General features: G+C 41.3%; 1 protein-coding gene across 3 annotated transcripts in view; it reads left to right on the forward strand.

The window, feature by feature from the left end:
• The window catches only part of PLCL1 (phospholipase C like 1 (inactive)), a 207,092-nt gene that overhangs the window by 54,565 nt on the left and 124,918 nt on the right, over positions 1–27,609 (forward strand). The window contains exon 1 of one of the 3 annotated variants that reach the window (XM_075756256.1): positions 22,740–22,870. The exons of the other annotated variants lie outside the window; for them this stretch is intronic. Coding sequence (XP_075612371.1) covers positions 22,865–22,870 — 6 coding nt within the window. The 5' untranslated portion in view covers positions 22,740–22,864. Of the gene's footprint in view, positions 1–22,739; positions 22,871–27,609 lie in introns of those variants that run through there. 3 annotated transcript variants of the gene reach the window in all.

Below are 27,609 nucleotides of genomic sequence, written 5' to 3' on the forward strand. Positions count from 1 at the left end.
CTTGCCAGTTTGGCTGTCTTGATTTTGCAGTTTCAAAATACAGTAAACCAGAATGATCCATTCAATGTTTGCTTGCTTGTAACAACAGTTTATCTTTCATTCTAAAATCCCCATTGTACCATAATAAGCAACAGAGTGTCTGCAGAAGAATTAATCATGACAAAAAGAGGAAAAAACCAAAAGCACTGGGGTACACAATAGGTCTAATCAATCCATGACGTGGCTTTTTTTTGCTATTTTTTCCTAGGTTTACTTCCTCTTTCCTTTATTTTCTGCATGTGTTTTGACAGAAGATGCTAGGATGGGAAGTATCCACTTTTGACAGAGGTCTATTTAATAGCTTCCTCTGAGTTGTTGCCAAGGAAGTTGTAAATATAATGTGGCCAGCACTTGTGGTATACTTTACACAAACTCAGTACCAACCATCTCTTTGTTAGTATACTAGCCCTTGGTTTTTAGAGGTCTGTCTCCTTTCCTGGCACTGCTGGTTTCATTTCGCAGGCTATTTTAAAGCCCTTTTTTTATTTAGAAATATCTTAAGGGCTTAAAATGTTCCTGTATTATAATTTTGCTATACATCTTCTGAATAATGCATCTCTGACACAGGTTTGTCCAGATTTGTCTATGAAAGCAATAAAAACCCCACATTTCTTCTTAAGAGCTGTTATAGTCTAGTTTAAACACAGTACGTAGCAATTTGGCATTTCACTGAGTTATACGCAATCATGTAGGTGAAGCTGTTTCTCTTGTGTGTATTTTCCACAGCCCTCTGGATTTTTTTTCTTAGAAAATCTGCCTCATTGTTCATTTGCAATTGCAAATAGCTCCACTGCAATAGCACCCAGAGGTGCTTTAATAAAACCAATAGCAACTTATTAAAAGATGACCATAAATCAGTAGGTCTCCAGAGTAGATTTAATGGTTTGGATATATTCCAACTGAAATTAAAATCACAATATTGCCATGAAGTTTATTAAGAAAGTATGTTGTGGAGATGAGAAGCAAAAAAATGAATCCATAAAATGTAGCCAAGATAGGAGAAACTGTTATTATTAAAACATAAATGCTTTGCATCCTACATTGGTAAGTAATTATTCCCCAAAAAAGAAGTGCCAGAGGCTTCCACTAATGCATCAGGGAATTTCCTAGAATTGATTTTTACAAGAAGATACTCAGCTACTGCAGTAAGGAGTGACTGTAGAAAAGATGGAGAAAAGATAATGTAGGTTATCTTGTGTGACACATGGATTGCTAAGTGTTTAAGGAGATAATACAAGAGCCCTGGCTGCTGACAGCACTCTGTTTCAACCGAAGTCTCAGGTGCATGTGTGGCTGGGCTGAATTAATAAATTTCCTTACCAAACCATTACCATTTTGAGGGGCAGATCCTCACCTGCTCGGTTCACTGGAGTTCTTGTTATTTAGAGCATGCAAGAGCCTGGGATTTCTGTCCACACTAAAAGAAGTGAGGAATAGGGATGGTGGCAGACACAAGGTAACATTCTGCAGGAGGTGCTGAACACAGGCTGTGGAGACCTCTGTGTCCTGTGCCTCTGCAGGGACCAGGTGTGGGTGCTCTCCTTGAAGGCCTGAGCAAACACAGCTGTATGCTGAGCAGCAGTGAAACCCAGGCATTGCATTCTGCTTGGTGCTCGTTTGAGCTGGCAGAGCCACAGAGAGTGATGGGTGCTACTGATGTGGGCTGGGATTTGCAACATTGGTAAATTAGGAAGTCTGGAAAAGCACAGCAAAATGATTGGGGGGGATGAAATGTTTTCTGGGTAATAGTGTTGTGAAGAATTCATCTGCTTGTGCTTGGGCAGAGCTCGCTGTAGTAATACAAGTGCCTCATGGAAAGGGCAGGGGAATGCAAATTGTTTGAGTACTACTGTTCCTTGGGTTATGTCATACAGACATCATCGAAGAGGTGTTACTGCTGTATAGGACTTCTGCAAAAGCTACTCAGTCTGGTGTGGAGGTGACTTGCTGGTGGGGACAGCAAGATAAATGTTTTAAGTTGAGAATGACTGCCAGCCTCTGCATGTGATGCTTGATCTCTGTTGGAAGAAAACTCAGACATCAAGAGTGGGGAGGAAGCTGTTGTGTACCTTCTCCAGGTCCTCAGTCTGGCAGAGGTTTCCCACAAAGTCTCAAGCAAGCATGGAGACCAGTCTTCCAGGCTGGTGCATCAGAAATGAGATGACTTGCAGGCTATAGGACATACTGACAGGAATTGCAAATGCATTTAAAGATGGAGAAAATAGAAAAACATGGCAGCTTGAAACATGAGGAATGTGAAAAAGAAACAGTGAAATTCAGACTTGTATGTAAGCAAGGGTATTGGGTAGAAGTAAACCAAAGTAGACGTTTAACTAGGGCAAGACATTTGGTTAGCAATAATGGCAAAGGAGACTTAGGTGAAAGTTAAATGAGAGTCTGCCTGTAGGTTATAGACCTGCTTTGTAAAGCTGTGGTGCCTGCATTTAAAATGCTGTTTTATTTCTGTGCTTTTACAGTGTCAGAATGACATAGCCTAACTGGAAGGCATTTAGATAAGAGAGCAATAAATAATTAAAACACTGGAAGGGAGTCTGAAGAAGGAAGCAACTACAGATTAGTTTGGCAAAGTGTAGCCTATGGAAAGCTATAAATCTACACTCCTTTGAGAGTACTAGCAAGGAAGGGAGTACAGCATTGCTGTTGGGTGTGTGTGAGCAGATTCTTCTGGCCATTGGGTATGATGAAGCTCTGTAGGCCTGGGTCTGCAGGGCTCTGCCTAAACAGGTCAGACTGCAGGAGCAGGGCCTCCGTGAAGCAACAGCATGGACAATCATAAAGTCTAACAAGATGCAAAACTCAGGGGATACCAGCTGCTAGAGAGTGAAATGAGAGTGATTCCACTGTTTAAAAATGGTTTAGCTTAGAATTAGGCTAGAGGAAGTATTATAAAATACCAAATATTGAGAAGAATCTTGTGGAGGGGATGAGGATTAAAAAAAAAAGTAGAAACTGGGAAATGCAGGAGATGGACTGTATAGCCTTTTTATTCTTCTGTGTGGAGATATTTGCAGATATATCTCATGGTACTACAGGAAATATTACTTGGGGGTGGTTTTGGGGTTTTTTTGTTGTTGTTTCTTTTGGTTTTGGTTTTTTACAAGCTGGAAGATTGACAGAGCTAGATTGAATGTACAGAGCTGTAATTTCATTACTGAAATGAGGTATGCTCACACAGATTGAATGGGCTTTTCCTTAGATAAGTAATTAAGGAAAGAAGCAGACTTGGTAAAATAGCACAGTGATTTAAATCTGCTTTTTAAAACTATTATGTTTTGGTAAATCTTGATTGAAATTAGCAATGTAAGTAATCTTGATGTTAAAACTCTTTCTACTGTGGAGACTGTGAGTTTTGAGGCAGTCCAAGAGGTTTTCTCTGTTTTGCATGAAGTTTGCCACTAGTAAGGCTTTTACTTGTTTCCTAACAAAACAAAGAAAGAAAAAAATCCAACTCCAGAGCAAACAAGCTTTTCTGCCAGCTCAAGAGACGTGTGCTGGCTGTGCTGATCCCTATCTAGGGTAGAGCCAAGGGCTCCCTGTGCTGCGCCGGGGGAATCCCGCAGAGTTCTGCCAGTGCCCACCCAGCCAGCAGCCAGCTGTCTCCAGAGACTGCCTGCAGATGCCTGCCTTTCATCAAGCTGGGTTATGGCCATGCCATACCTCCTTCCTGCAAGGCACGGGGCTGGCACAGTCCCTAATATTGTACCCACATAACAAAGGCGCCTACAGCTTCAATAGGAGAAAGAGGAAGCAAGATCTCCTCCATGATCTTCAGATAACCTGTGGTGTTTTACTGTATGCATGGCTGAAGCCATCCTGCTCTTATTTATTATCTGATAGTAAAGAGAAATAAAACCAGTACAATAATCTTTGGGCTGGTAATACTGTACAGGGCTTGAGTAATGCTGCCTCACCTATAGACTCCTGCCATCTTTGCCCTGCTCCCCTGGACAGGCAAACCTCAGAGAATTTGCCTTTTGTGTGCAGTCAAGGTCAAGACAATAAGCTGCTTGTGTGATTGAAAAACATCTTTTAGGACAGTTGTGCTCCTAGGCTGGAATGGAGCTGGTGAAAACAGGGTTTGAAGTGTGTTTTCCTACCAAAGGCACTGACCCTGGGCTGAGCTACCATATAAGATAAGATTGAGTCAAAGCCTGTCCATTTTTGGAGCAAACTGAAACACCCATCTGTCTGTCTGCCACAGCCTTGCACTGTTGGCATCAATAAAGAATAAAGGCAAACAGAAGGAAAAAAAGAAGCACTTTGGAAAAACAGAGAGAAGCACTGTACAAATCTGAACACCCACATTGAGTACTTAGCTGTACAGCCTGAGATTCTGTATGTATCTGCTGTCAGATACATGAAGAAATAATACTGTATGTTTACTAATTCAGCTAAAAGCAATGCAATCCACCATGTAATGCAAGTACCCTTTCCTTGGTACTTGATTGGGTGGGTGGAAGAAGCAGCAGAGTTCTGACTTTGATCAATCATCTGTCCCTTTGCTGAGGCTGTGAAAGAGATGCTGGTTATTCTAGTCTTGTGGGAACCTGACCTATACAAACCGAAGTAGTATTACCATTGAAAATATGTCCTAGGATAACAGCGTCGTTGGGATTGATCTGGGGACGGTGTGAGTGGGATCTTTAAAACTGATGGTCTCTCAATACCCACCCTCCTGGAAAGGTTTCCAGTGAATGTCACAACCTAAAATGCCTCTTCTTCAGGTCATAAAAATGGGGCAGCCCTGAGAGTGCTGTATTCCTTAAAATGCCATCAGGTACTGGGGACAGTTGCGTGTGGTAAGGATCTGGAGGGTGTTTGGTGGAAACAACCTCTAGGTAACCCATGGACATCTATATTTGGGATGAGTACAATGAGTGACAGGTTAAGAGTGAGGAGAAGGACACCTCAAGGACATTGGGACACAGCTGCTGTAAATCTCAAGCACCTCAAGGTATTTGTGGCAAAATCTTGTGAATGTGGTATTTGCTGCCACCATCTAGTGATTCACAAGAGAGCCAGTAGTTCTGAGTTAGGATCAGGTTCTCATGACTTATAAACCAACAGGACTCTTGCCTGTAACACAACATGCAGATCCAGTAGTCTACAAAGTTCACTGGAGTATTACTTATCCTTTATGCATAGAGGAGAACTCAGCTGGCCTTTTCTGAAGGTGGTTTGTTTTTCTGACCTCCAGAGCTAACACTTCTTCAGTTTTCTTTGCTTATTTTGAAATAATAGATGTGGTAATGATTATGCACATAGACATTCAACAACTGGGAGCTTGCAGAACTGTGTATCATTTATGCTGATAAATGATACATCATTTATGGCTTGGGTTAAAAGAGTTTATGTTGCTAGTGACCATTGTTTTGGGTTGGTTCCCTCCCCTTTTTTTTCTTTTTAAGAGAAGTAGCATATGCATGCTATAGAGGAGGTATGCCTGCTGTTTGTTCATATATTTCTTTCACATTCCTCAAAAATGGAGCAGTTACGTGACCTCAGGATGTTGTTTCACCCTTGAAAGACTCTGTGGAGACTTCCAAATGTGTGTTGCTATTTGGCAAGCTCTAACTTGTTTAGTGGGTGTAAAAAGTTTAAACTGATGAAATTGCCGAGAATAAGCTTAAGATCTTGAACATTTTTGTTTACTATAACTTCCCATGTTAAGATCAGCTTTGTTCAATTTGGTTTGCTGCATATTGCCAAGGAGAAATCTAGGGGTGTTGGATTGTGTGAAATGTGTATTTCGAAGGTGTGTATTCCAGAAAGGTTAGGTATTTATAACAGATGTGTGTATTTCAGAGCATAAGAAGATTAGTGTGCTTTTCTTTTAAATACTTTCTTCTATGGAAGCAACATAGCAAAGGGAGATAATGTTGGCAGAGACCAGAAGTGAACAGGATTGTGTCACATCAAAATTATACTAAATCTGGATTGGCTGCCTAAACAAATATTTGCAATGAAAAAAAACTTGTGCCTGTTAGAACAGACTGTGTTCAGGCCTTTTTTGGATTTGCAAGGTGATTGAGGGGAAGGAGGAAGAAATGGTTCATGTACTCTATTTTACAGTCACTTCTACTGTTATTGGACAGTGCAGGAAAAAAACTTCAATGCAAAAGCTTAGGAATTTTGCCCAAAGCAAGTCCCACAGAAAATATTCCATCTGCCTAGAGGCATAGACATAGATACTTATGCCTTGATCCGATAAACTAAGCATGTGCATAGTTTAAAAACAGTTGTAGAGTGTTTTAAGATTATGTGTATGTTGAAGGAATTTACTGGACTGGGGATTTCTGCAAACACAAGTATTGAAGGGAGGCCACATGGAGTGTCATCCATCCACTGCTCAGCATTTGTATAGAGGGAACCGCAATCCAAATCCTTTCACATGAGGGTACAGACCCCTCAAAAGTCTGAAGAAAAGACTCTCTAATAAGAACAAGTTTGCCATAGTATTTGCAGGATCCAAGTATATTGCATGCTGTTAGGGCTGCTCGCCGATGCTAAATGCTCTGGAGGTGTTAGAGGCAGCCAGAACAACTCCAAGGTTGCTCAAGGATTAGCCCTTCTATCCTTCAGCTAAGGCTGTTAGCATTAAAAATCACAGAAAATCTCTTGCAGTGCCATGTTGGAAAGGATAATTTATTAGCGCTTTTTCTTTAATAAGGGGAATTTGTTAGTTCACATTTTGACTTTGAATAATTCAAATTATGCTTGTTGCTGAGATGTTTCTTATGATGTAGGTTTGTTTTAATTAGTGGTAACAAGTCAGAGCTCAGTGGCTGGAAGGCAGGAGCACTTACCTCATGTATTGGTTGTTTTGAAAATGTCAAGCAGAAGTGATGGCTGTTTAACTTTGATTTTTTTTTTTTTTCTTCCTGAAGCAATAAATTTTTCTAGTTGTAGGAATTCATAGGGGTGCATGTAATTTCCTTTGAATTCCTTTAAAAGAGAAAAGTCACCAAATTTTTTTATACAGGCAGTTCTTCCCTTACGATGCTTATTACCTCTTTTTAAAAGAGTCTAATATTGAAGTTATTATCAGGCTACTGGGAAATTAATAGTGCTGCATTATTAAAAGAAACTGAAGTGTTACTTTCTAGGTGAATGTTTAATAGTTAACTGCAAGCCATTGCTTCAGTTACTGCTGGGAAATGTAATAAAGATGCTCATTACGACTGATGAGCCTTTAAAAAGACTTGAGTGACTGAAATGTATGTCTCTGGGATGGTTTACAGAGATGCTCTTCTTTGGTTGAGCCTTGAGAAAGGCTATGCAGGGGGTAGTAAAGCTGTTCCAAACATTAGAGCTTAGAATGTGGTCAGATAGCTCCTTTCATAAGATGGCTATGAAAAATAAAATTACTGTTTCAAAAGGAAAGGTGAGTGACTTCAATCACTTAAAGGATTAGTGCTAAGTAAATAGTTACCCCGGCTGAAAACTACACAGGAGCTTTTACTCCCTCGGCTAACTATAACTCAGCAAACAAATGACCCTTTCCATCCAAGGCAATGCTGTAGGTAGATGTTACTCTGTTAATGCCACTGTTAAAACTGAATCCTCTGTCTTGGAGCAATCTCAGCTTTGTAGCACAAAGCTTAATTTTTCTAGCCTGGCTTCTAACTCCAAGCTAGCCAGATCATGGCTGTCACACACTGACAAAGTGGATGCTTCAAAGTGGAAGAAGGTGCAGCCGAACCCACGTGAGAGCTGTGGTTTTGTTGCTGAAGTCGAGCAGGGGAGCTGCAGTGCTGCACCCCAGGAGCGCCGGGTGCAATGCTGCTGCTTGGCCTCTGCATGCTCCCTGGTCTCTCATGCAGAGAAAATCCAGTTGAAGCAAAGCTGACGGAGGGTGTGAATTGGTTTCAGCATAGAAGGTGATATGTTAGCCAGTTTTTCACCCTGAAAATAAGCATGAAAGAGTAATGCATGGCAATGACACAATTTTTTCCTAATTGCATAGGTTTGAGAAAGTATTTGACTGTTTCTGTTGCAATTTGCTCTGGCATATCAGGTTGCAACTTCCACAGTTAAATAAGTCACTCAAATCTGTATTTAACTTAACACAAATATTGGTGTAGAAAAAAAAAAGCGTCCTTTCACCCTCCTATTTCATACTGCTCTTGACTATATTGTAGAAAATCCTAGACAGACGCAACACGTTTGACACATAGCTTAAAAATGGTGCTAAAAGATTTCAGTTTTGCTGATGGCACAAGCCTTTTATGTGGCAACTCAACCAGTGTGAAAACAAAGATGTGCACTACCCAGGGGATAGTGGGAATGGGGAAGAGCAACAACTCTTATAGACTAAACAAGTGTAAGATAAGGACATGTTTCTGTCTTCTTGCAGCATTGTGATTCTCTAAGCTAACCATTATGTCTTCCCCATTGTGTTTGATATCTTTGGATAGACACTCCTTCCATGAACTTGTCTGATCACTTTTGAACCCTTTTATGTTTAGGGATCTAAAGCACACAGGCACTATTACTGAAAAGCAGCGAGAGAGAGGAGCTGACTCTGATGCTTTCCAAGTGACTTGTGAGCAGTAGGAGGTAGTCTTAAGAAATAATGCCACTGACTGGCAAAAATCAATCTGTGATGCTGTTTTCATTCTAAGACGTGAAAAATGGAAGTCTACCAAAAGGAAGGAGATAATGCTTAGATCCATCAGAGAATGAGACTTCAGAAATAACAGGGTAATAGGTGAATTGGCTTATGTTTTCCCTTTGGAAAGGAGAAAGTTTCTAGGATGCTTGGGCAAAAGGTGGAATGTTACCTTTATTAATAGTCTTTCACATTTCCAAGGGTATGTCTGCTCTTCAAAGCAGTGGGTACTGTATCAGATTTTAGGAAAAACATTTTCTAGCCCCCCCCTCCATGGTGCAGCCCAGCAGAGGTGGGTATATGAGGCACACAAAGGTTTCTGCTAGAAAGCGATGGTGCTTATTTTTAGCTTTCTTGAACTTCTTTTAAAAAGATATGATATAAATGTGGTTTTCAGAAAAGTTAAGAATATTTAAAACTATTGTATACTGAGTGAATTTCATGCTGAAGCTCAGAGGTACTGTGATGCTGCCTGTAGTGCGAACAGCTCATTCAATTTCAGAAACTTTAGGTATGTTTACAACTGTCTTGTTCATAGGATTTTCCCCATAAACTCCCAGCTATGCAGACATGATTATAGAAAATTTTTTTTCTGCATATTTTCAGTTAAACAGCTTCGCTACTACATCTGAGTAGTTCTGTTTGTGGAAGTTTATATAAACTAAGCTGTTGCTGCTATTATATGGTGAATGCTGTACAGGGCTTAAATTACAAATGGGTTCAAGTCCTCCTGTGGTCGCTGTCCCCGTGGCCCTGCAGAGTGTGGAGTGGAGGCGTCTCCTCCTTGCTGTGCCAGCCCTGAGATGTATATATGTGCTGAAAATCCGAGTGTGCTACTACCCTGGCCCAGAGGTGAAGCCCGGGTCTCCTGCAGCCCTGCGTGTCCTGCTGGCTGGGCTGCGCGCTCTGGATTTGGTTGGGTTAGCCATCCTTCCTCTCTCTAATGCCCCATTCTTTTCAGTGGGCCCTGTGGGGGATGAGGTGTAAAAAGAACAATTGGACTTCACTAACAACTAAGAGACCTGCTGTCAGTGCTATTGCTTGCTGGATTAAAAAGCAAATTAATAAATACAATAGCAAGGCTGATGTGATCGCCAAATGTATTCTACTCAGTTTATTTGACAAATATAGTTTGAAGTGTTTGTCTAGTTATTCTTCCTAAGCAGTTATTTATGGCATACCGCATAGTGCCAAAATAAAGGCAAGCTCACTCTTTGTTTCTCTGCTTTGTTGAAGCTACCAGACTGTGAGAGCTTATCAAAGCTGTGAGTGCAGAGAAGTGTCTGCTGGCTCCATTTAGACGAATCCTAGAACAGAAAGTCCTGAGGAACAAGGTCTCTGAGAAATATTTTGGGGTCTTCTCCTTCCCCTATTTCTGCCTTATAATATAATCCCCTTGCTCCCATTTCTGATAGTTGCTGCCTCGTCCTGCAAGGAGAGGGCTCTGCCAGCATCCCAGCTGTCTGTAGCCTTTCTTGGAGGCCCATCAGAGCGACCTGGATACCATGATAACCATCAGAGTGGTAGCATGAATTCAGCACTGCACCATGTGGATTGTCTGGCTTGAGTCTCACTTAGTTTGGGCATCCCCTGTAGACTTACTCTGTGAGTGCCTCTAAACTAGGGAAGCATGGGTTAATTCAATAGCGATCACTGAAATTCTTCCTATCAGCACAAAGTCACGGTTCTTGCTGAGGTTCTCCAAGCATGTAAAAGTACTTGGCTATTCTTGCTCCAGAGCTTACTTTGCTCTCCTTTGAGCAATTATTATACAAAACACAGGGAAGATATGCTTACCTGAGTAGTGGTTTTCAGAACAGGGTTTGAATTGAAATGCCCTGAAGGCAAAATGATAAAGTTCGAAGAAGAAAATCCAGGTCAGCATATGTGTGCTGAATGCATCACTGTAGCAGATTTGGCAGTGACTTGCATGGTACAAAAGACACTGTAAGCATAGACTATTCTTCCAGTGCTGCTTCTGTATTTAAAAAAAGGGAAGAAGAAAAAAGAATGCTGTTGTAGTGCTATAAATAACTTCTACATCTTCTTCTGGCTTTTCATAGTCTGCTTTTTTTTAAAAAAATTTTGAATTCATATTGGCAGTATTTAAAGGTGCATTTGAAACTGAATCTAGCTACTTTTTGTTACTTTTTGATTTGTGGTTCTTGCAGATACTTGTTGATTTCTTCTCTGTGCTCCCAGTGATTTTGATTTATGCATGAAACTGCAATTAAATACTTATGCTAGTGCTCACAGAGCTTGGCTTAGAGGAAAAGTACAAATGTTAGCTCAATTTTATTTTTAAAGACTTTCAGGATCATTTCTTCCTCGAGTCTAACACATGTTAAAAATGGAATGCAGCCATTGAAAAAAGAGCAATAGTTTCTTCTAGCTACAAAAATGAGACATTGATTTTGGTTGTTTTGTCTTTACCCTACAAATCTTACTTGTAGACTCCCTGAATAATTATTTATCCACTTGATGTATGGCATTTCATTTCAGCAACATTGTTTAAAAATGTGGATTCTTGTTTATGGCATATTTGATTCTGACAAGAGTTTACAGATACTTCTGTAAATATTTGTCAGAAAAATATTGACACATATAGGTGAAATAGCTTTTGTCAGCAATTCTTTGCTCTAGTGGGTATTATGCATTGTTCTGTTTCTAATTGCTCATTGCTTATAAAATTGCATGATCTGCTGTATTAGAAAGCACGATGCATTTCTGGGGTCTGTTGGTTTCAGGCTTTTCCCCGACAATGGGATTTTTCCTCATCCTCTTTTTGCCATATTCTGGCAGGCTGTGTTGGAAAGGCTGAACTGGGGGCAGGAGGTTCTCCCCCACCCACGTGGCCCTTTCTTTTTTTCGTTTCCTCCTGTGAAGATTACCCTATCCCCTCTGGTGCGCCAACAGCTAATGACAAGCCCTGATGCTGACAGAAGCAATGCGATCCCCAGACTGCAATGCCAGCTGCTTTGGAGCTGGGAAAAGATCCAATTGCTCAGAGCAGCGTGTTTTGCAACAACAGCACTAGTATTGGATTGTTTCAGGGTCTGTATGCTATGGAGGCTCTACTCTGTTACTGGTTTCATCTTAGATGTCTAGAGATAAGAGGGCCAACATGTCGATTGTCATCTCTCTTGCTTGTCAGCAATTGCTTGAATGTGGCAGGTAGTCATAAGATAACTGGACATGGATAAAATTAAGTTTTCCACATTTCAGTTTATAATTCAGAGCACCTCAGAACTGCAGGTTGCTTATTCAAAATGTAGCCTTCTGCAGAGTAGGACTGGCTCTCCAATTCCTCCCAGCTATGCCTGGAGCCAGCATCCAGAGGTATGAAACAGCATCCAGTGAGATGATGCCAGGCTGGCATGCTGACATGCTGTGCTCATATGTCAATGACGACTGTGATGAGGGGTTATTAAGTTAATGGAAAGCTACCCAAGAATTAGCTGAGAATCAGGGGACTGTGTTCATTAAGATTGTTTGCATAATGTGAAATTTTCCCACAGTGGCACACAGGCTGGACTCCTGGATTGTGTAGTATCTATCACAGGGTAACGGGCAAGTGACCCTCTTGGTTGAGAAGTGGAGAAAGGGAAAGTTACACACAACCATCTTCCACTATTACTGCTTATTGGTAGAATTTGGTTTGATTTTCATATTGTATATATTGACTGGTTAGTTATCATTTGGCTGTGTGGTTCAATCTGTATCCTGCTACCGTTATTAAGAAATACTATGTTTGTGACTTTCTTTAAAGCGTCTTACAGTTGTGGCCATTGCTCTGTTTTGCAGAGAAGGGAAGTTGAGCAGAATGAAGATAACTGACTTTTTTGAGGCTATACTGAAACTAGAGGCAGAATTAAGTTTCCTCACAAGCTGCAGTTCAGTGCACTGGCTGCTTTGGCTATGTGACCTCTCAGAAAGGAGGCTTGCCAAGGCGATAGAAGCAGTCTGAGAAATTAGAACTGCAATGGTCAAAATTAAAAAGGTTTGCTACTTTTCCCCAGCCCCTGAAGAGAGGACCTCACCAGGCATACAGCGTGGATACCTCCTGCTCAAGAAACAGCTCTTCCTGTCAGCAAAATTTCATGCTAGTTTTTGTGCTGGAAGTACCTGGCTTTCTAGGAGCCACTGCTGACTTAAGGCAAGAACGCAATGTGTGTCCTCTGTGAAAGACTACCTGCATTCAGGCATCTGGAAGAAATAATTAGGTCTTTATTTCTGGAGTAAAAAACACTCAGTAGTGTTGTCAAGTGGCTAGGTGATGACAAATTATGCTTTGTTACCTTGTGGTGACTCATGTCATGCATATCATGTCATACTGCAATAGTGAAGAGCACAGCGGGGCATGCTGTACGTCATTGCTTAGCCTTGTGTGCTGAACTAGATGTGAGTTCACGTGTGGTAGTCCAAAAAGTTCTCTAAAAATGGGTCCAAAATGTTCTCTTTTTTGGGGTGGTGGTGGGAGCAGCTCTGTACGTGTTTGATAACTGTGATATGATGACATGGCTGACTGGTGAAAAACAGAGGTAACAGCTATGCAAAAGTGGATTTCTGAATTCCAAGTGGCTATGATTTTTAGGCTTTGTGTACCCCTGAAACTGTCACCTTCTCTGACTTACATATTTTTCCAAGAGATGACATCATTTTATAATGTATCTTACTGCCAACTGAAACAGTTGAGACTAATCAAATGATTGCATAATGCCATTGAGAATGTGCTGCAAAATACTTGGAAGACATGCCAAAAAATGAGCAGTCCTTTGTGACTAACTCTTGGAGCAAGAGCATTGGTTATTTACAAAAAACAACAAACCAACAACCACAAAACAAAAAAACAACCCCATAGAACTTTTCTTTGAATTATTAAAAAAAATAAACACAAAATAATATGGAATCCAAGCAATTAAAAGATTAAGGGGGCTTTTGATAGCTGTAAAACTCAAGCAGCCTGCAGGAGTATAGAGTAATTGCTTTGCTGCCTTGCAATACTGTGTGTTTCAGCTTGCTTTGTGAACAGACAGAAATATTGCCTCAGGCTTGCATTTGTCAAAGTGGGTTGTATCCTCTAGCAGAGCTGTGGGAAAGTTTAAAGGAGTCCACAAAGTGTTTAAATGGATCAAGAAAGAGCAGATTGTTTTTAATTGGCTTCATCTGCTCCGTCTGGTAGGAGCTGGGGAGTAGCTGCACTTGCAGCTTGTAATTGTAAGTGGCTTCTGGTTCCCTACTCTGGAGGAACTGAGCTGCTGCCTGCTCTCCTGAATCAAGGAAAAAGAGGTTGCATAGGGCAAGGAGTGGCTCAGAGGCCCACTAACTTAAAAACCCAATAACTTAAGCTACTTGGCATGTGGACATTGCATGTGGCTTCACACTTATTTAGAGCGATCTTTGGTGGTGGAACAGGCATTTACAGCAACCATTGGATTAAAAGATTTTTTTTCTTTTTACCTTTGCCTCAATAGTTGCGTTTATCCCTCGGGGCAAAGGCATATGTGCTTGGTTCGGTTCCTTCCTTTTAAAAGCTGTTCTTACTCTCCGTCAGTAAGCTTGCCTGACAAGATAAACAGATAGTAGGTGGAATGAATTTATGGATGGTTTACTAAGCATCTGAAGAGAGTAACTAGTCATAAGATCATTAGTAATTATACTGGCTTTGCTGAAATAATTTCTCTCCAAGTAATTGCTATCAGCAGGTATAAATTGTTAGATTGAATCTTGTGATTCAGGTAAGTGTGGATTAGAAGAAGTTAATATTCCAGGGGAAAGATGGAACAACTGTATTTATATGGAAATAGCAACATTTTGTGTGATGCACTTCACTGTATAGAGTAAGCCAACAGATGTAGTTTTTGTACATTTTTAGAAGATGACTGTAACAGATGCTGTGAGTTAACTCAGGGAACTACAGGCCAGTCACTCATCTCTGCCCAGCAAGATCGTGGAGCAGATCCTCTTGGAAATTCTGCTAAGGCATATGGAAAATAAGGAGGTGATTGGTGACAGCCAACATGGCTTCACTAAGGGCAAATTGTGCCTAACAAATTTGGTGGCCTTCTATGACAGGGTTACAGTGTTGGTGGATAAGGGAAGTGTGACTGATGTCATCTGCATGGACTTGTGCAAAGCATTTGACACTGTCCTGCACAGCATCCTTGTCTCTAATTGGAGACACATGGATTTGATGGATGGACCACTTGGTAGATAAGGATGTGTGTGACTGGATGGTCACACTCGCAGAGTTGCGGTCAATGGCTCGATGTCCGAGTGGAGACCAGTGATGTGTGGCGTTCCTCAGAGGTCAGTATTGGGACCAGCACTATTTAACATCTGTCAGCGACATGGACAGTGGAATCAAGTGCACCCTCAGCAAGTTTGCCTGGACAAGAAAAGGCTCTGGGGAGAACTTGTAGCAGCCTTCCTGTACCTAAAGGGGGCCTACAGGAAAGCTGGAGAGGGACGTTTTACAAGGGCATGTAGTGATAGGACAAGAGGTAATGGCTTTAAGATGAAAGAGGGTAGATTAGATATTAGGAAGAAATTCTTTACTATGAGGGTGGTGTGAGGCACTGGCACAGGTTGCCCAGAGAGGTTGTGGACGTCCCCTCCCTGGAAGTGTTCAAGGCCAGGTTGGATGGGGCTTTGGGCAATGTGGTCTAGTGGAGGGTGTCCCTGCCTGCAGCAGGGGGGTTGGAACTAGATGATCTATAAGGTTCCTTCCAACCCAAACCATTCTGTGATTCTATGAACTCTGAGAAAGCTACATGATCAATAGAGCTATGCGGAAAGGATTGAGAATCAGGACATGATTCTTTTCAACAATAACACATTTCTTCATCCTGTTTTGGTGTGATTAATCCAAAGCAATACACACTAACCAATAAAATATATAGCGTAGCTATTGTGAGAATTCTAGCTGCAGTAAAGCTGTATAGCTCCATACCAACTTTCTGCACTTGAGTATTTGACCAATAATCTCAGAAACAAAACAAGAGCTCCCTAAAGATTATTATTTTGTGGAGAAAATGCATATTCTGTACTACTTTTGGTCTTGAAAGGTGCTACAAGATAACCATGGAAAATAGTCTAGATATTTGTTGAAATATTCCAGCTACTAGTTTGAAAAACTGTTTTGTTAGAAATTACTTTATCGTTTACTTAAACTGATAAATGAGTCTTGGCAAGAGGAGACATTCAGGGCTGAGTTCCGACACATGCAAATGGCTCTTGTTTTCAGCAGACCCACGACTGGCAAGGAAAGAACTGAGTGGTGCTCCCCGTGGTTAATACAAACTGTTATTGGCATTGAACAGTCTTTCATGACCCTGTTAATCAGGAAAAATAAGAAAGTGACATAGATATCATACTAACCTGACATTCAGAATGATGCACACTTAATTAGTACTAAAGTCATGTATTTTGTGACATTACTCCTGGAGTTGTCCTTTGCAGTGTTAGTAATTTTTCTATTGGCTTAATGTACTTTTTATTTTAAAAACACTTTTAACCCTCTGAACAGGGTCACTTTTCCATTAAATATGTGAACAACACTCATTGTCATCAGGAAGATTTATGCACACAGTGTGAGAAGACTTTGTAGGGTGTGTAAAACTTTACATTTTAGAGTCTTCCCCCACACACACCAAGTAAGTTTTAACTAACTTAAAAATTTTTAAAAATGACTGTCTCCAAATGTAGTTACACTGTGAACTGCTCTCAGAGAAAATCTCTAGGAAAAACTCTATCTGTACCAGAAAATCCCTTTTTGCCAACAGTGTATGAGCCAGTTTTTAAACAACGCGTACTATTTGGGAAGAAGACTCTGGGCTATTTCACCAGCGACTCTATGGGAATTTGGCCTACCTGTAGAAAAACACCTAGAAAACTCATTAGCTCTGCGTCAGCCAGCAGCAGCTCCCCGTGGCGCCCTGTCGGGAAGGACAGGGAAGTGGTGGGGAAGCAGGGCCAGGGGCATCACCTCCTCCCGGGGGCCTGGCGGGGTGGCCCCCATCCCGCACCCTGCAGGGACTGGGGGCAGTGCAGGCACCTTTCATGCACCCCCATTTCCAACTGCTGGGCAGGGGCTGAAGGGCAGTCCTAGGAGCGGAGCATGGCCCTCAATGGCTTAGCAGAGATAGCTCAAATGAGCTAGGGGTGACCTGTATTTCCTTGCTTCTTCACACAGGCCAAGGGACAGGTTTGTCCCTTAAATGCAGGAGCTTCAAAGCAGCCCTCGAATGATCTATAACTCAGTAACATTAACAGACTGGAGAACCCTTCCTTTCAAAAACACAAAAACCCCCCTGCCTTATGCAGCCACATCTCAGGAATGAGTGTTAAACCACACTTCATATAGAGCCAGATGAGAGTTGGGTGAAAAGAAGGAAGAGGTGCTCAGAAAGGAGGATCTCAGAGGGGAAAAAATAAAATCAACAGGCCTCAGAGTCATGAAATATGTATAGCTCTGTAGCTGTGAGACAGTTTCTTGGCTCTGAGCTGGGAGGGGAAGTCTGGAGAAGATCAAGAGCAATAAACAGTATCAGTTTATAAAGAACAAATTCTGCAAGGCAGATTTGATGAAAACTTTAGATCAAATTACAAAAGTAGGCGATGAAGTGCTTGCTCTATCTAGGAAAGGATGAAACTGCATTGTAATTAAGGGATAGTCTTGCAGAAGCTTCTTGCCGTAGCCATCAGCTTGGCTCGTATGTGGGTATGTACTGCCTTGAGCTATGGGATGAACAACGGGGCTGAGTGGCAGCTCAGGGCAAGGAGTGGAGAAGAGCAGTATGCAGCATTAGGAGGAGTATGCAGGGATCAGGTTTTGTGTAAAGGCTTAGTTGAGGAAAAGAAAAACTGATCTTGACCGATGGTGTCGGTCAAGACTTGGGTTCTTCCTTCCCAGACTGACTAGACTGTGTTGTGTGTAAAGTCCTGACCTGCTGGCGATTTTGTAAAATACCACATGCTGTTTAACACTGTTACTCTCTGAAAGCAGAGGTGAGCTGCAGAGGTGGTTAATCTCAGCAGTGGAATTAATTTGCTCACACTGCTTGGCAAGTAAGAGAAATAATGTATATGGGAGAAAGTTTCTAGAGAGCTTAAAAACACACTCAAGAAATAAAATGAGATTCAAAGTGGAAAAACACAAGCTGGCATGTTTTGGGGGAAATAATTCATAACACAGATATTCCATGAAAGGAGAAGAGCCTTGGAAAGCAGTAGTGCCGGAAAAGACCTAGAGTTGATCATGAGAGGGAGATCAATAAGAGTTTGGTGTGAGACAGGCAAGACAAGCCAGTGTCCCTGATGGGTTTCCTGCTGGCTCTGGATGACCCTGCTGTAAGCCAGACGCTCTTCCCAAGATTAGCAAGGAAGTATGATTTTAAAATTAGGGTTTTGCATATTTCAAAATATTTTTTAATGAGTGGGCTGTTAATAGAAAAATTTCTACTGGCTTTGTTAAAAGCACTTTTTTTGTTTTTTAATAAAAAGGTTTGCTTGCTTGTTTTTGTGATAGCTTCTAGGTTGTAGAGTCAGCATGTCAGGCATGGAAGAGTCAGCTTTTGCCCTAAAACTAGGCTAATTGAGGCAACTGAAAATATAGAGGTCTTAAGGCAACTCCTTGGTACTGTAGTTGGTGCATGTCAGTCAAACCTTAACATGCTTAAGTTGGTATGTCTGAGGAGCTTTGTGTGTAAGGTCTTTAAAGTTCAGATACTGATCCATTTGCAAACTAAGTTTTTGTTTTTATAATAGATCTTATTTCTTTTGGAGAAATGTCTGGTCTACAGTGTGTGACTGTCGTTGAGGAAAGGGCCTCAGCTAGGTTAAATATAGCCCCCAAAAAAGAGCAGATACTAGTGGTTTTGCGTCCAAATTGCATACTGTGTGGTTAGTTTGAAACAGGCATTAAAATAAAAGCATGAAGTACTTAAAAACATCAGAAACTTCTGCTTGAAAGACTTTTATTATTTTAGAGCTGTAGCAATTCTAATTAGCAGACTTGTCCTTCACAGAGAAGAATATATCCAAAGGGCATGGCTGTAATCCAGCTGTAATTGCAAATGTTTCTTACATTCAGCAATCACAACTGTTGCCATTGAAGAGCAGAGAATGCCTTCACTGTTCAGGGAAGGATTATTTTAGTGAACCCAGCCCTCTAATGAACACCTCACTAGGTAAGTAATTTTACTACCCAGTGCTAAGCAACCTGTGCGCGTGCATTTCCAAGGATCAGGCACTTAGCAGCAGGAGGTGGGGTGGTGCTGACCTTCTTTCATCATCTCTGTGCAGAAAACAGTGTTCTGCCTCAGTGGTCCCCCAAATTCTTGTTAAGTTTATGAAGCAGGTCACATCATTGTAGAATGGTAGATATCTGTACTTCATTCATAATTCTGATAGTATTTGAGGAAATTCCCAGTGTAGTAGATGTCCTTCTCAACATACTCGTATGATTGTTTCAAGTTTGAGGTTGGTAGTGATGAGGGCTTCTTTTCAGCAGCCCAAAGCCAAGTATTTGCCTGCTGTTCTTGCTGCTGGGAAAGTAGAGGGTCTTCCATATGGAAATTGGGGAATGCTACTGCTGGATATAACTGCACAGACACTGGTCTTGCTAAGCGCCGTCATTTGGGAATAGACAGGAATAGATAATCCACTTTTTTTTTCCTTTCCCTTTTGCTTTCTCACAGGAAAGAATCTGTCTCCTGCCCATGATCTGCCTTTGGAAATAAAGTGGTTCAGCCCAAGCAGGATAATCTCTCTGCGTTTTTCCGGATTGTCACTTAGAACAGTTTCATCATGTTCTGACAGCTTTTATGAGTGTGCATAGAGTTTGAGAGCATTTTTAGAGAAACGTTATGCAAACATTCAAGTCAAGATATAAAACATTTTTACGCTAGGTTTTTAGACATGGCAATAAACAAAAGTATTTTTTCTTTTTGGGGGTAAATGTAACTTGAGGAGACAAGACAGCAAAGTCTATTATCAGTATGAGCAATCATCTAACTTTAAAAAACCAAACCAACAGCTCCGCAATATAGCAGGATGGGGGTTGCTGTGTTCTGAGGGAGGTGTTTCAACCACTTTTACTTTGTACTTGTTGCTGAGAAGAAAGTTGCCTTAAACTATTGATGAAGAATAGTTTTGCCATACATTGCAACTTTACTCTTGGTAGTGAAGTTGTGGACACACGTAAGTGTTTGTGGAACTGGACCATACCCACAGCGCAGGTACTGCTGCAGTGTGTTTGCTACATATCTTGAACTGTATTAGGGAAAAAGGTTTGTGAAAATCAGTGTGGGGCATCCAGAGCTCTCCTTTGGTATTTATGTATTTGCACACACAGATTTTGTAGCGAGCAATGCTTCTGTTGTTGGAGCCCTGCAGCAACTCCTGTTTATATCTGCAGAGTCTAGATTCCTGGTGTTTGCCTTGGTGCTAAAAGGGCTTCACCTTGGCATAGTTGGTGGACTAACTACTGCCACTAGATTATGTGATTAGAAGGAGGGGATAAATACAGGCAAGACATTTCAGATTGGTACTTGTGGTCAAGCTTAGTTCTGCAAGGTTCTTGTGCAATGATGATGAAATTAATGATGATGGACTTCGTAAGTACGACATGGAAAATGTTTAGAATATTGAGAGGGAGACTGACAATTCCCATAAGCATGGGAATAATCCTACCCGAGGTAACTGACTGACTCAAATTAAACTCCTGCTAAGGCAAGGCCTGTAGGAGCTTCTCAAAATATGGAGGAAATACTTCAGGTTATTCAGGTTTATACTTCTAATAAAATAGAAAATCCCATACTACTTTTATGCTAAAACCTCAGTCTGTGTTTCCTACTAGCATGCATTACAAGTGATTGTCTTTTGAGGCAAATGTTTTACATCTGTTGTCTAGAGCTGACGGTCTAAATGACGTGAAATGGAAAAAGAGTAATTCCATCTATTGACTCTCTGCAGCATTTTATCAGACTCATTGGAACTGAATTCACCATCTGTGCCTTTTTGTCAGGGTCAGTAATAGCTTTTCCTAAGCATTTATTTGTTAGAGGGCTCTGTTTTCCCTGTAAGGTAAGTAACCTTAATATATGTGCCGATGTAGATTTTCAATAAAATTACGGGGTAGTTGATACATTTTTCAAAAGGCAGGTTTACATTTTTTTTCTAGTACTGTCTTAGTAAAGAAGTTAAAAAACCTAATTTTTTGAATGACTGACTCTAACCATCCTTTCTTTGCTTCTGTGCTATCTGAGATTATTCCCAGAGCACCTTGTGTGTTGTGAGGCTTTCTTAAATAGACTTTGTTAAAGCCGGTAAACCAGAAATGTCACTTACGAGTTATATTATGGGCTAGAGACACCTTTAATTGGAGCACCATGTCCCATGTTTACACTGGAAATAGGATACAGCTCCCTTGTGGTGTACTAGAAAAGACAACTTCAGATCATGTTGTGTGTCAATTTACCCCTGCTTGAATTTGGCAGCCTTAAAAAAGGCAGCAGTTGCCTTTGGTCCCTACCAAAATAGCTCCCTCCGGCTGAGCAGTAGGGGTTAGCCTTTAGCCCTGGATGTACCTGTTGATGTTGCACTGCCTGCTTTTAAAACTCTTCTTTAATCTCTTTGATGTATTCCCCCTCCCCGTGTTTTCCCAATTTTGGGACAGTTCTGGATCTCCTTGAGGAGCAGGTGCTTGTGATGAACTTCAGGAAAAATAATGCCTGTGGTCATGTTCCTCCTCCCCAGCTCCAGCCAGATCTGGCTGCTGCTTTTGCTCATTAGAGCAAGGATGCAAACAGCAGCAGATGCCTGTTGGTGGTAATTAGATAAAAGAAATGAGTACTGTGAATGCTGCAGTAAGAGGGGAGGTGCTTCCCAGACAGGTTGGAGAGGGATCATTCCCATTTTGAAGGGTTGCTATTAGACTTTCCATAGCCCTGCTTTTCTGACTGTTTTGCTAATTAAGGAAATGTACCTCCTATCCTCTGTCCTTCTGGTTTCTTTCTGTCTCTTTCTGACTTTTACATGTCCCTCATTCTCTGCTCTTCCTATTTTCATTTCACGTGGCTCTATTAGGTATTAGTTATTGTTAATCTGCACTCCTGTGTAGTGACAGTCACTTGGAAGAACCGATTTCTTCCTGGCTTTCATTTCCCAGAGTGTGGCCTCAGTTGCCTGGGGACGCAGAGGAGTAAGTGACATTTATTGCAATAGCTGTGTTTCAGGGTGGTTCAGCTGCAAGCCCAAGGGCTGACTCTGGTTTTTGAGACAGGTTGTCTTCTCCTGTGACCAGAGGTGGTGGGAGATCACTGCACAAAGCAGCATGGGGCAGAGAGACAGGGAGGAAAAGCTGTTGATGAGAATCAGCAAAGGATGAGCTGCCTTCAACTAATTGTGCTGGGCTCAGGGAAGGCAGTGGGCCTGGGTATCTCCTCTTTACATCCTCAGCCAGAGAAAAGTCATCCTTGGATGTGGAGGGGTTGTGGACAAGTGAGCCTGGGAAAGGGAAGGACATGGTGACATGTTTTTAGGCCAGTGCTTTGACTGACCTGGTAGTCTGAAAATAGGCAGAAGTAGTCATAAATGGCAGGAAAGGGATGCCACAAACACTGGGCAGCCTTCGTTATCCACATTGACACCTAACCTGTTGGGGCAGGCTTCAACACTACTGTATTCCTATCTCAGGATGAGATGTGATTTAAGATTTTTGTTTTGTTTGGTTTTGTGGGATTTTTTTAACAGCGAGCTACAAGTAAGTGCTCCATTGTGTATTAACACTCACAGTTCTTTGTAAACTGCGAATATGGTGCGAACTCCTTTTACGTTTAGCGGGAGTGTGCAAATTCCACTCCAGCCAGTTGGCCTTGTGTTTTGCTATTATTTTGCAAGGCTCTTAGCTGTCAAGTGGACCTTTTCAGCAGCTATGTGTGATTGCAGTGTTTCATTACAGCTGTGGCAAACTCTCCTAATAAGCATTTTTGTGTGGTGTTCAATCTAGGCTTTTTGTCTTCTGCTCTTGCTGTACAGGTTAGAAAATCCTCATTTACGTGACCAATGTCCTATTCCAGTTTGCCTGTTACAAACTGCCTGGCTGCTTGGGGTGCTGTTACCCAGGAGTGTTCCCAGCCAGCACAGCTCACCTGAGACCTTTTCAGTGTAGAACAGGAGCTGGCGTATCTCATGGTGGTGAGTGCAACTTAGTTGAGGATATGCTCGGGACTTTAGAGGAAAGCACAGGAGCCCCGGGCACCGAGAGGCTATTTCAGCCCAGGTTTGAATGGCAGCCTTGCCCACAAGGCTTTGGCAGTAAGTGGAAATCAACTGTACCTCAGAGTAGCTAGAAGGAAATATAGATACTTGTTTATGAAATGTAAAGGGGACAACACTTTTACAAAGGCAGGGACAAACAGAAATTAAAAAGGCTGCATAATAATCCTGTTATCTACCTTTCTGTCTATTTGGGTTAGCTCCACAGGCTCCTCTCCTCGCAGCATGTTCAGGCTTCCTGGTGGGGGCTCGTTATGTTCTTTATTTTCATCCAGGTATTGTGCTTGCAGAAGATGATCTGGATCTCTGGAGTCTTGGCTCCCTTCTAGGCTTCCAACTCAGCTGTGGGCTTTTTTAGATGCAAAACCTTCCTTTGGGAATTACTTAATCCTTACTTTTATTAGGAAGATATTTTGGAGTCCCTCACAGTAGTTAATTGGCTGCCCTTTTTTGCTTTGGGAAATTTTCAAGTCCCTTGGACGTGGCTGGATGAGATAAGAAACTGCCCAGACAGTTAAATTGGGTCCGTTCAGGGTTTAGCCAAGCAGAAGAGCGCTTCTCAGCAAATGAAGCAGAATGATAATAACTTTTTCTTTCCAGGCTATATGGTGACCACCTCTTGGAGCAGATTGGTTTTGCATTATGAATCCTATGGCCCCTATAAACATTTAACTTGCTAATGACATTTTAGGCAGTTATGTAACTGGGCTGAACACAGGCAGCTTGCTTTCAGCTCTTGTCTGAAAAAAAAAAAAGTATAAATTGGTATATTGTGAGCCCCAGCTCTCAGAAAATCAGTTATGTCTTTCAAGGAGACTAATTTAGAAACACTGTTAGGTAATTGATTGATCTGATATATTTGATGTAAAGTTCATTAAATAAAGATACTAAGTAGGCTGGTGTATCATTTTACAGTGATGGTAATAAACTGGCCCAGTGAATTCTTTCTGTGTTTTTAATGCCGTATTTGGTTTGCTATACCCTGGCCTTGTATTATTTTCCTCCTTTTCACAATAAGCCACGAAGTGCTAGTTATCACAGAGGAGTTAGATCTTCCTACAAATTGGCTTAGGGGAATGTTTTAATGCCTCCGTGGCTGTATCCTTGACTGTCTCTCCTCATGCTATAATTTGAAAGCAGATGACAGCTGCAGATAAAACGTATGACATAACATATGATTCATGTGGGGATGGAAGAGGAACCTTTGTGAAATATACTCCCTTTTCAGAGAGAAACATCAACATGTACAGTTGAGTATGTCACTTAATGAGCTTCCTTAGTCTGCAGGTCAGACCTGACATTAATTGAAGTGACTTGGAATAATTTTGATCGGATGGCTTAAAAGGTCATACGTAAATTGAGTTTTGTGGTTGCAGATGACTTTCTAATGGATTACAAGCTTTATCATGAAAGCATCGGGTACAATCAGTTTATACTTAGAAGGGGCTCTGACTAAGACTGATTAGGTGAAATTAAAAAAAGCAGAAAGCCAGGTTGAATTTCTCTTAGGGTTCATGGGCTTAATTTCTTCTTAGACACTGAGACCCCTTCAATTTAGGGATTATCTCCCATGCAAAATAATCACACTCCATCTAGGGGTATCTGAAACTAAACTGGATGAAGTACTAGAAAAATCCCTGTCAAGAGCAATCCAGCACTAGTAGTAAAACGGACTGAATAACCTCAGACTGTTTGAAAAGGCCATGTTTACTGTGTCAGCAGAGAGTACGCTGCGAAGTCTGGCATATCATAATTATTTTGCTCCTAGTGTACAAAAATACTGCAATGCCTCAGATACGTCCTGATACAAGCTGATATGGCTGTGCTATATTTCTGTGCCTTGGACCTCGTATTAATGTAGAGGGAGACCATTTTCACCCTGTATTTTTACCTTCCAGCTACCTCAGGACTGAGATATTCTAGCCAGTTGTACAGCTGATGAGGACATGGGGACTTGTTTGCTTTGATTAGAAAACAAGACTCTTTTTCACATTTGAAACACATCTTAATCGGGATATGCAGGAACCTCTTCCTTCTCGTCACTAATAGAATTAAGGGAAAAGAAGTATTCAGGCAGTCGAATGCAGTATTAGTGTAGTATAGGGCATGCAATAAAATTCTGTGGAAGGTTTGCAGAACCTGGTTAATGGTCATAAACATTTTACATGTGTGTTAATCCCACAGATGCTGCTGGCTGGTTAGCTGCTCACATCTTTAGAATTGGGTGTTTGTGGAGGGAGTGACGGCGGTGGATTTGTGGGCAGTTGTTTTATGAAAGCTCATTTTTGGGAATTTGGCTGCTTTTGAGGATCCAGTTGATGTATTCTCACAGACCAAGGAGTGAATGTAGCACCAACTCGAGTGGAGAACTGCGTTCTTAAGTCAAACCTGAGTCTGGTTCCCTTTGAAGCTGTTTCAAATTAATATTTTCAGATTCCAAGGTTGACAGTCTTTGTTCTGTAGCCTTATTTGAGCCTTTAGGTCCTCCTGGGTTGGCAGACTATATGAAAGCACAGATGTTTGCTCAGTGTTCAGTCCGTAATTGTTGAAAAATATGCACAATCTATGTATTTCATGTATTTATTCAGCCATGATATTTTTGTTTACTGTTCCTGCAGCATATAGATCTGAACTAAAATTAATTCATAATTGGTTTGCATTACTAGGTAATGATGAGATGTGGGAACAGCTATATTTCAATCTAGAGGATTTTTGGGTAATGTTGTTTTAAGAGCCAATAATTTCTCGTCTCTTGCTTTTTGGAACAAAAGAGCTAGTTCATGTTTGTTTGAAAGTGATTTTCATTTGTTATGGTAGGTCATGCTGAATAGTGTGTGACAATATGACTCAAGTTTTTATAAATTATGTCCATATGGTTGGCTTGGTTTGAAAAGCAGTTTGAAAAATAATATAGACCAAAGCATAAGTCTCTACTGTTCCTTTTTCCTTACTATACAGAGGAGAGGGCTTGGTTTTGGAATGCCTTAAATTAATTGTTATTTAGAATCAAAAGGAAAAAAAATGCATGTTGTTTATACACTATAATTTTAATTTTATTTGGATTTTATTTCTTATGAGTGATACTGAGAAGTGTGAACCAGACATTGAAAGCAGGCTGTTCCTGTAGAGGCTGATCATGGCTGGTGAGCCTGCATTGAGAAACCCATTCAACTACAGAGAATTATAGGGTAGTCAGTAAATGCTCCAGTCGTCCCATGTGGAGTACTCGTAGGTCTGGCTGGTAGATATTTACTGAAAGAGTTTGGGATAATAAAGCATAGTAAATGAGAAGATTAATTAGTCAGAGGATACAATGAAAGTGTAAAAAAAAAATTATGATGAAAAAAAGGAAACAAATCTTTCTAAAAAGCTTTCCAAACTAAATAGACATCTGGTTTTGACTCAGTAAACCACTGTCATTATAAAACTGAGGAGCTGCAAAGCTGCCTGAGGCATGGGGTGGGGGAGATGGTTGGCAGTCTTCAGGTGAACATCTTTAGAAGAAAAATAACTTTTTGCCTGAGTAGATGTTCTTGGGAGAAAGTTCCCATCTGTGACAAAATATGGGGAATGTTTTTTGTTCCCCCCCCCCCCCCTCAAGTTTATTTAAAAGAGATAAGATTTGAACGCTATAATTTCAGTAGCCCAAGAACCAGACTGTTAAGCATTTGGTCATCAGGGACTGAAAAACTTTATCCATTAAAATCTGAGTGATTCTGCCAAGCAAACAAGCTTCATTTTTGGATTCTTTGAAATTTGCTACTCAGTAGTGGATGCATAGTACATATAGTAGATTTCCAGCCCTATCTAGGCATGAGCATGGAATAGCACATATGAACCCGAGGAGTGCTTGAACTGCTGGAGAGGGTTGCTGGGAGAGAGGACCCTTCAGTGGTGGCTGTGAGCAGCAGGCTGGGAAGAAAAGCTGTCAGCCTCCCGGGCCCGGGGGGCACCAGCCCTGCCTTCCCAGGAGCAAAGGTCCGGACCCTTGGCATGCTCTTATGGAGAGTAAGGGCCTTAACAAACTAACTCCTTTGTGCTTTAATTTAGGGTTGAAATGTAGAACCATCTAGCACGTTTCTGTTGCAATATGGCATATAAGACTGAAAAGCAGGTTTTCTTTTAAAGTAGAGTGCAGCAGACAGAATACAGTGGCACCAGAGCTGCTTATAGGCAAAAAGCGCTTGCCACTCTGACCTTCATTTACAGGATTCATTTATCACATTAGTGGGAGGGCTGGATTCAGGCCACCTTGTGGGATCCTTCAGACATTCATCTTACTGTAGGTAGTGCAAGCCATATCAAATGCTTCTGCATTACAGGTCCCATAATAATTGCTCATAATCTGCATATGGTGTGAAACTCAAGATACCTTTCTGAGCTGCAAGCAGTGAAGGAGAAAGCAAAGCACAGTAGCAAACAAAGGTTGAAGAGAGTCAGTGAGTGCAGCCTGCAGATCTGTGCAGGCAGCTCCTCTTTGATTCACATGTCAATTTGACCAGGTGTAGGGCTGGATCACAGCAAAGCATGTGGAGAACTTGTGGCCCTTTTTCTGCTGTGGTGCTGCCCGTCTACTGTGGGGAGGAAAAAAAAAAAAGACAACACAGAAATTAGCAGTTATCACAATGGAACAGTTATAAAGATTGACAAGCAGACTT

This window comes from Balearica regulorum, chromosome 6 (genome assembly GCF_011004875.1).
Source record: "Balearica regulorum gibbericeps isolate bBalReg1 chromosome 6, bBalReg1.pri, whole genome shotgun sequence".
In the NCBI taxonomy this organism is placed as follows: Eukaryota; Metazoa; Chordata; class Aves; order Gruiformes; family Gruidae; genus Balearica; species Balearica regulorum.